This window comes from Magnolia sinica, chromosome 11 (genome assembly GCF_029962835.1).
Source record: "Magnolia sinica isolate HGM2019 chromosome 11, MsV1, whole genome shotgun sequence".
Taxonomy (NCBI): domain Eukaryota; kingdom Viridiplantae; phylum Streptophyta; class Magnoliopsida; order Magnoliales; family Magnoliaceae; genus Magnolia; species Magnolia sinica.
This window is the reverse complement of record NC_080583.1, coordinates 11,178,451-11,188,453: the sequence shown is the minus strand read 5'-3', so window position 1 is coordinate 11,188,453 and position 10,003 is coordinate 11,178,451. Positions and strand designations below refer to the sequence as shown.

General features: G+C 42.5%; 1 protein-coding gene across 1 annotated transcript; it reads right to left on the bottom strand.

Moving 5' to 3' along the window:
- Window positions 1-3,064: 3,064 nt before the first annotated feature.
- Window positions 3,065-4,940, bottom strand: LOC131218805 (uncharacterized). Its single transcript, XM_058213623.1, has one exon. It carries the CDS (start codon window positions 4,807-4,809, stop codon window positions 3,838-3,840), a length of 972 nt encoding a protein of 323 aa, XP_058069606.1. The 5' UTR covers window positions 4,810-4,940; the 3' UTR covers window positions 3,065-3,837.
- Window positions 4,941-10,003: the final 5,063 nt, after the last annotated feature.

The window sequence follows — 10,003 nt, the reverse complement described above, 5'->3', positions numbered from 1 at the left end:
AATTGCAATTAATGTGATCAGTGTTGTTCTTTTCTTGCGCCTTAATTATCGCAATTTAATTCAATTTTACATCCAAATGCGGCCTTAGGAATTGTTGTATCTTAATGATCGCAATTTAATTTGATTGTACATCCAAACATAGGTTTAGGAATTTGGGGATTTAGCCAAACCAACTGCTGTAGTTTAGGAAAGCGAAGATTCTTGTGACCAGCAATGAAAGACAATTCAGACGTTTCCAACTGATTGACCACAAAAGAAAGTACACCATCAAGCATTTTTTAAGAGAAAAATCCATAAAGTAAGTAATCTATTATCCAAAATCGACACAAGCAATGCCATTGAGATGATCCACTTTTGCAAAATCCGAACTGGACGGTGCAGTTGGACCATTGAAATGATATTTCGATAATGATAAATACAACAGTGATCAGCTTGCAGCCAATAGGAAAAAAAAAACAAGAACAGAGAAAATGAAGGAGTAATCAAGATTCAAGTAGCATCTTTGTGAGCATTTTAGAAAACAATAGATCACATAAAAGCAGGCTTTCCTACCAAGATGTTGCTTGTGGAGGGCATTCCAATCCATGCCAAAGGTGGGCCATGTCATGAAGATCAGTCAGGATGAAAATCAACCTGCCTCACTGATTGGAGGCCAGGTGGGCCACGCTGTCAAAAGCAATGGATAGTCAATGGTATAAATCAACATACAAGTGCACGCCACCTAATGAATGGATGGGAATGATTTGTGGTCCATATTTTGCAACCCACACTTGAAAACTGGCATTGCATGCATTTGGAAAAGCACAGGAAATGGATTATACGAACAGGCAATCAATGGATTCATTTCCATGCTTGAAATGGGATCGTTGAGACATTAATGCCAAAGCTTTTAAATTACAAAATTTCCATTGATAATATATCATGTGGTATAGGCCGTGTTTGGATGTACTCTCAAATCACGAAGCTTCTCTGGACTCCTCACAGAGACTTCTCGAATCCACGAGGAAAGAAAGCGAAAAATAGAAATAAATTCTAATAAATTCGAAATTGATTAATTGATGAATAAAACGAGTTCACAACCCTTTAAATAGGGGTACCAAGCAATGGGAAAGAAATTAGCAAACTACAACTAAAACTCCTAGAATTCGTGACTTACTATAAGTAGTAAACTTACTATTTATAGACGGTCGTGATGTCTACTAGTGCGCAAGGTTTTCGGCCAAAAATAGTACGTGTCCTCTTTGGCTTCACCAAACCGTTCTCCTAATTATTCTAAGCTCTTTTCACGTTGGGCGCAACTCTTAAAGCCAAAGGATGAAGAGTTATAATCAAACTAAAACTTACTATTTATAGTAAAAACGAAATTAAAACGGAAAAATGACCATCGATCTAGGGATTTTTCACAATTCTGGGCTGTGTAACCCAGTGTAGCGGGGTTGGTTGGCTTCAGTAGCTCGTTCTACCCCAAAATCATATATTTTACGTCAGATAATGGATTATACGAACAGGCAATCAATGGATTCATTTCCATGCTTGAAATGGGATCGTTGAGACATTAATGCCAAAGCTTTTAAATTACAAAATTTCCATTGATAATATATCATGTGGTATAGGCCGTGTTTGGATGTACTCTCAAATCACGATTTACCCCTGGTTGGGAGATCACCATATGATTGAAATCGATTGATACCTTGCGCACTACATCTAGACATGCAGAATTCAGTGTTGATAGTGGAGCCACCATCAGTAGCCTATGGTTTAAAAACAAATGATCCTAGACATCCGTAGATGGGCCTAAAATGGTGGGAAAAAAAAAACAAGAAATTCTAAGCCAGATCCAGTTCCCAAGTCCTTGGAGAAGAAGGGGATTACCTGATAATTAACCTACATGACCGGATTTGATTTTGCCATGTGCCACACTGAAAGTTGTTCAGTCAAGTACAGAGGCGGATAGGCCTGAAGCTGCAAAGCATGACTGAAAGTTGTTCAGTCAAGTACAGAGGCGGATTGGCCTATCTTTAACAGATGCACGTTACCTAACCAAGTCCTACCACATCAGGTCACTGGGTATGATTCATTCACCCACCGATTCGCTTTCCCTTGCAGAATAAGTTTGGAGTAGAATAGGTATTTCTTAGGAAACTTGGTAAGGCCCCCACCAGATACCATTTCATGGGCCCACATATACCTGTTAAAAGGATGTGAATTGCCTAGCAATGTGGGAAAGCCAGGTGCGGCTCAATACGATGTTGGTGGGAAATCCACCGTGTCCATCCATTTTTCCGTATCATCTAGGAGATAGGCTCAAAAATGACACAAATCCAAAACTCAAGAAAGCTTAATGACAGAGGATTGAATGTCCACTATCGAAACATTCACAGGGCACAAAAGTTTTGAATCAAGCTAATTTGTTTTCAAAACATCCCAAAATGAATAACCTTATGAAGTGGACTCAAGGAGCTTTCAATGGCAGGCATTCATCTACCCACCTTTTCTTGTTGTGCAACCCATTTGAGTGTTGGATTTGCATCATTTTTTGGCCTAGGGTAGATTTTCCAAAAATATCACGGTGGCCCCACCTAGCTTCCCATCCCAAGAAATTTATGTGAAAGGGTTTTGTTGCGGCATCCTTAAATACTAGGCTGGACAGTATGTTAAAAGTTGGTGGACCGCTCTTTGAAAAATATCTACAGGCCAGTAAAATGACACGACGTTGGAAGCCCACTGAGTTCTGTGTTAGGTGGGAAATACTTAATCGGCTCCCATTCACAGATCAGGCCATCCCACACCAATTGATTTCCAGGCTTTTGAATGTTTGTCCGCTCATTCCATTAGGCCTCATGTTCTTCAGTCAAAGTCATTCCAGAAGGCCTAATGTTCTTCATTGCAGGATCTTTGTTTGAAAATCAAGATCCGTTCACTGCCGACAAGGGGCCCACAATACGACAAACATGCACGCAAAGCGTAGAACGGTTCCCAACTTCTCATCACTGAAGGTGGGCCACATCCACAGTCCATGTCCTGCGAACTATGATCTACACTACTCCTGCGATACACCTTACCATTTTCTACATAAAGGAATTCCATTGAAATTTGCAAATTATTTTTCTGTACAATCTATCATTAAAAAAAACATAGAATATCAAAAAATCAAATCCCTTATTCGAATTTCTAAAAAGAATTACCAAAATTATGAAAACTTTACTGCAAATTCCTAAAGAATTCTGATTTTACCAAACAATGCCTTGCCTATTCTTTTTTCAAACAAGTGATGTAATCGAGCATTGGGGGCCACATGGGATGTGTATGACACGCAACATGTCCAAACGGGCTACACGTGAATTCGGAAGGTGTACATGGTCTTTTGTGGTGTGGCCCACCTGATGATGGGATCAGCTGTTATTTTCTTCATCCGATCGTCATAGCAGGGCCCACCTGTGGGGAGGCTTGGACGTCATACAGACACCACATGCCCCAAAATGCTTAGTCACACCCCCTAGTTATAAAAACCAGATGAGGGCAATTTGGTCATTGCACCTCACAAAGAAGTCATTTCAGTACTTATAAAAAGCAAATGCATTTTTTGTTAAAATCCGGATTGTAGAGAATTTTTTGGTAAAATCCGGTTTAAAAAACCCAAGATCATGAATGGCAACTTGGCACACGTGCCAATCGTGGTATATTGAGGATGGACCTTCGTTTTGTTCTTTTAACGGTCCACAACTTTTGTACCACGGTGGCCCACCTAGTGGGCTGATTGGGTTGATTTTTAGACACTGCTACTTACAAGGTCGAGATCGATGAACGGCTGAGATTTTAGACTGGCGCTTGTAGCCTTTAACAAGGATGTGGGCCCCTACTTGGTACTATCACCCAATCCTGAAACCCCAGCGACTCCACCACATCTTCCATACTCCACCCGGCCTTTCTCATCCCAAGCGACAGCAGTCGCACGTGCCACACCACACTCGCCCTATCCTTGAGACCGACGCGTCTGACCTTTCCTTCTTCCTCCATCATCTCCCTCACCTCCTCCTCCTTCCACCCGCCTTCCCTCAGCCTCCATCCCATCTCTTCGAACCATCCCTCCAGCCCACCACACTTCCTGCACGTGACCCTCCCGTCCCCGGACGTCACCTCCCACCACCCGCACGTGCCTTCCCTCGATTCGCACGTGACCTCCTTCCCCTCCGCCAAATCCGACCAAAACTCAATCCTCCTAGCAGATTTTGCCGCCCAGGCCGGTGACGGAGGTCGGGAAATTCCGTTCTCCGGACGGAATTCCTTCTGGAAAAATCCGGCAACGTCGAAGCCGGAGTACCGGAATTCGCTGCCGCGAACGTAGAAAACGGGATTGCCGGCGAGATTTGGCTCGGATGGTATGTAGCAGTGACGATAAATCGGGACCAGAATTGGCGATTTTTTTATCGAATTTTTGGCGAGGATGAGTGCCTCCTGAGGATTTTCCGGCTTCGTGCCCCAGGACCGGCACCAGAAGTTCCGCTTCGAGATCTCGCTACAGAGGATAGTGATAGGGAGATCGACAAGGATCTGAAGCTGCTGAGGCGAGGATCGCCAGTTCGGGAAACCGGGTCCGATGGGCAGGCCTTCGCGGAGGATCGATCGGAGATCAGGCGGGAAAACGAAGCCGAAGGAAGATTCGATCGCGGCGAATTCCATGTCGGAAAGGCCGTCTAGGACGGGAATTTTGCAGGTCTTGAGATGGTCGATGAGAGTCTTGGAATAGGCTGCGAAGGAGAAGCAGACTCTACGGCGATTTTTGCTTGGAACGACTGATGGCATTTCCATGGATGGGAGAATGCGAAAAAATCAGGGGAGATAGAGCGGCATTGAGAGAGAGAGAGAGAGAGAGCCTTGAAGGAGTCTGTCGTAGTGTTGATTTATATAAGGTGCGGTCGAGAGAGAGAGAGAGAGAGAGAGATTTGACGCAGTCTGTCGTAGTACTGATTTATATATAAGGTGCGGTTGAGAGAGAGAGATGTGTAAGATATTGGGTGAGGCCAGCGCCTGAGCTAATCATCTCCCCTGGCCCATGGGTCCACTTGATGTATATGTGATATATCCACGCCGTCCATCCGTTTTTCGTATCATTTCATGGAAACTGAAGCAGATCTATATCTCTGATGGACCACACTACATGAAATATTGGTGATTGACCATTAAAAACTTCTTGTTGGCCACAAAAATTTTGGATGAAGCTGATATTTGTCTGTTCCATTCATCCATGTCTGTGTGATCTTACCAACAGGCTGGATGCAAAATAAAATTTACAGTAAGCCCTGAGAATTTTAACGAAAGGCATTCAATCACCACTTTTCCCGTAGTCTGGTCCATCTGAGCTTTGTATCTGCTTCGTTTTTTGATCCATGCATTAAAATAATCTGGAAAAATGGATGAACGGTGTAGATATACTACACATACATCAAGGTGGGCCACATGGTCAGGGCCGCACCATATTGGGTAACTGGGGCAGGCTGCATCTAATCCGATCACCATCTCTACTTACATGTGGCAGTGACTTATCATCTGACGCCGTCCATCTAGTTTCACTTTCTACATACATCCGATCTGTGGCTTTCAAATCAACCGTAGAATCGAAATTTGATTAACGGCAAAGCAGTCAGTTGGAGAAGTTGAAGAAAATTGATAGATAGAATCATTTCCTTAGCTTCATTTTTAAGTGTTCTATAAGGTTCACTGAATTGACGGATGAGATTTGCAAGTATATGTTCCATGAAGAGATGGGTGTACGATATTCCAGTAATCCGGATTCTACCCTATCATCTCACGTTAGAGGAGAGAGCCTGCCCGGACCGAACGGGCTCATGCGAACAAAATGCGGATACGGTTTTGGATTTTTGTAGTTTTGTCTCTCCACGCGGCTATTTTGGAAAATTTTGGAGTTTTGTAGGGATTCCCACGCGCTTTACGTAAATTCTACAGTGCAAACGTTTTCATATTGTCGTGCAAATGGTAGTTATGGGCTCCACCATGATATTAAGATGAAATCCACTCGGTCCATCATTCAAACCTTCCATTTTTTGTTTATAACACCAAATTTGAGAGAAATTGATTGCTCGGTTGAAGTACACATGTAGGAACAGATTGGATGGGAAGGTTACCCTTGATTATCTGTGGTCCAATCTACTTCTAGTAATGGCCTATTTTAGTTTGTTATCATCTATGGAAGATGTTTAATATCAATGGATTAGATAGGATATATATATAACATGGTGCATCTGAAATTAGAATGAAGTTTAGAAGTCCACTATATAAAAAATCCTAGTGTGGCCCACATGAGTCATTGATTACTTTTATTTTTTTTATTATGATAAATCAAGTAATTATATATCTTATTGTCGGAGTGGATTTTACTGATACATTAGAATGGGTCCCAAAATAAACCGTTTTCACCACAATTCGGTGTTAATGTCTGCACTGGATAATTTCCCACTTTATGCCAGGTCAAGGAAGGGGACGCGGATTGCGTCCTACCCCCGCCTGGACGGCAATCTGTCCTGGCAGGGATCTGTGGGGCCTAACGTGATGTAAGTGTTTTATCCACGCCGTTCATTGCTTTTGTCATATCATTTTAAGATATTTATATAAAATTGAAGGAGGTCCACTGTTCCACTGGACCACACTGGAGGAAGCTGCATTGATAATGACACCCACCGTTTAAAACTTTGTAAGGGCCACCGTGATGTTTTTTTATCATCCAACATATTAATAAGGTCATTTAGACGTGGATGAAGTGAAAAAAACAAATATTAGCTTGATCCGAAACTTCTCCAGCTCCCAAGAAGTTTTTTAATGGTGGAAATTAAATCCCCACTTTGTGGTCCACTAAAGCCCTTTACCTTTCTCATTGTTTATCTCATGACTTAAAATGATCTGATAAAAGTGATGAACGGTGTGGATAAAACAATTAAATCACATTGGGCCCCACAGATCCCTGCCTGGACGGATTACCGTCCGGGCGGGGGTAGGACGAAATCCGCGTCCCAAGGAAGATATCTTCAACGAAATACGCGGGCGATTTGCGCGATCGAAGATTGCATTTGTGAAACGCGTCACGTGTGTCTACTTGTCACACATTTGAGAAATCCAAACCCTTGCTTATGGTTGGATTCCATGGTATAAAATGAGGATGGTTTGATTCACAGGTGGATTAAACGTGTGTGAGAAAATGGATGGTCAGGAAAAATGACGACCTTAATCTAGTCAATGTAAATACATGATCGATTTTTCTTGGGCCATTTTTCTGTCCAGAGCATGGAGAGGATGTTCCCACATGATCAACGGCCCAGATCTTCACATCTTCGTCGAGAGTCTCGCCACATGTGGCTTTCCGCGCAGATCGCCTTATCATTTCGTACGGATGAGACTTTTTAAGGGGTCTTGCGTCTCCGACCGAGGAACTCTCTGCACACGAGTCAAATTCTACACATGCATGAAAATCTTGCAGGTCATGAAATCGGATTGCGTACTGAGCGTACTGAGTAAACTCAGTTGGGCCCACCGCGAATGCATGTGGTTTATCCACGCCGTCCATTCGTTTTTTCAGATCATTTTATGGGTTCAACCCAAAATTGATGCATATACAAAGCTCAAGTGGGCCATACCACTGGAAAAAGTGGAAGTATTGATTTCAACCGTTGAAAAATTTTCTAACGCCCCCAGTGATGTTTATTTGTCATCCAACCTTTTCATAAGATCAGAAGGACATGGATGCAAGGTAAACCGCTTCATCTGGTGGGGTCCACCGAGTATTTATTTTGCCAAACAAGCAAACCAGTCCGATCTGCTTTTAGGTGGGCCGCATGTGTACGGAATGTATAGATAAGAACATTGGGAAGGGTACGCAATCGATGCCCACGTGTAAGCTATGAATGGCGTGAACTTGTATAAAGAGACGGGAAGATAAGGCCCGCTCCATCACGTGTTTTCCCTTCTTTCGTGTTTGCGTTAACACACGAACAGCTTGGATCTCAAATAAACACCGTGGTCGACCTTCGCAAGGTTTCGGTGGTGGGCGTTACTCTCCCCACTTTTTTTGTGGTGGGGTCCACTCGATCTTTGGATTTGCCTCGTTCTTTGAATCATGACCGAAAATGATCTCTCCAAATGTAGGGACAGTGTGGATTAAGGCTGTACATGAACTGAGTTAACTCAGTTAGCCCGCTCGAATCAACTCAAAAAAGTTCGATCCAATTCCGTTCATAACTAAGTTTTATCCAAGCCGAGTTGGTTTTTTAGCTCGAAAAAATTTTGAACCAAGTTCGAGCTCGCCTGAGCTCAACTCAATTGGGATTGAACTCTAACTTGAATCAAACTTGGATCGAACCAAATCGTTGACTCAATTACTTTGATATTAATGTTGCTCAAGTGTTTAATGAAATGACTAAACGAAGTGCCCACTGTGGCAAGGAAGGTATGTATACAAAATGAGTACTTTTTTTTTCTTGATTTTGATGTTACATACAAGGTATTTAATGAAATATTAGTAAATTGTTGTTGTTTTACATATAATAAAATATTGAAAGTGCACTCCATGTGTTTATGAAAATGTTGCACAGGCTTGATCTTGGCTCGAATCAGCCGCAGCTCAAATTGGCCCGAGCTGTTGACTAAATCGAGTTGAGCTGGCCAATTAGGCTTGAGGACTAAGCTCAAGCCGGGGTCAACTAGTGGCTAAGCCAACTTGAGATGTACCAAGCTCAACGCAGCTCAACTTGCGCAAGAGATGATGCGGATACAGTACATATATCATGGTAGATTCCGAAGGACTTGGTGATTTCACTTCATTAGGAGACTCGCAATCAAGCAGTAAGTAGACGTCTGGTTGAGCCGTGAGATTCGCGAGTGAAGTGAGTCACCAAGTTATGTGGACCCACCATCATATATGTTTTGTATCCACACGGTTCATACATTTGTATAGATCCCTAAAACATTAGGGTATGAATCAAAGAATGATCAAGATCCAAGACTCGAGTGGACCCCAGTATAGAAACAGTGGGAAGAGTGACCCGGCAGTTGAAACCTTTCAAAGGTCCCGTGTGATGTTTTTTTTCCTGGATCGAACCTGTTCATGTGTTAACGCAGACATAAGATAAGTGAAAACACAAATATCAGCTTGATCGGAAACTTTTGTGCCCTTAGAACTTTTTAATGGTGGGAGTCACTCTCCCCATTGTTTTTTGTGGTGGGGCCCACTCGAGATTTCGATATGACTCATTCTTTGGATCATGTCCTAATATGATCTCTCCAAATGGATGAACGGTGTGGATATAAAAATATACTTCATGGTTGGGCCCATGGAACTGGGTGACCACTTCAATTGCAAGTCTCGCTACTCAACCTGTAAATAGCTAATCCACATCCACGGCTTGGATCTTGAACTCGTGCCACAGTAACTTATGTAGGCGAGTCCACCAGCCGCGCGTGTGAAAACTCTATCCATAATAGCGACTGGCGAGTGATCTGATGAGTGAAAGGAGGGATGAATGGATGGCTAGAAACTATTGGCCAACAGTCGAGAAAGGGTCCATCTGATGAAGCAAGTGGCCTGACATTCGACAAGAGTATATTGCGGCAGGCGAACACCTGATGTACGCCCCAGATCAAAAACAAATGCGCCGGCAGATGTCAGTGCATGTAGGGTTGGAGCCTAATAGGGATATGCCAATGAACTGTTTGTCAGGACCCATGCAACAAAAGGTTGCATGGGTCCACCGTGATTTGTGTCTGATATCTATTCCGTACATCATTTGGACCACCTCATGTTAAGATCTGAACCTTAAAAAATCAAGCTAATTAAAAACTTAGGTACCGTTTGGCATTGGTATTTAAGTGTATTTGGAGACAATTGGATGTTAATACACTTTTTAATGCATTTAATAAGGTAATGTAACTACATATTTAGTTTTTCAATTTTCCATTATGTAAAATAAATTAGTCATCATTATTATTTCAAAGTGTT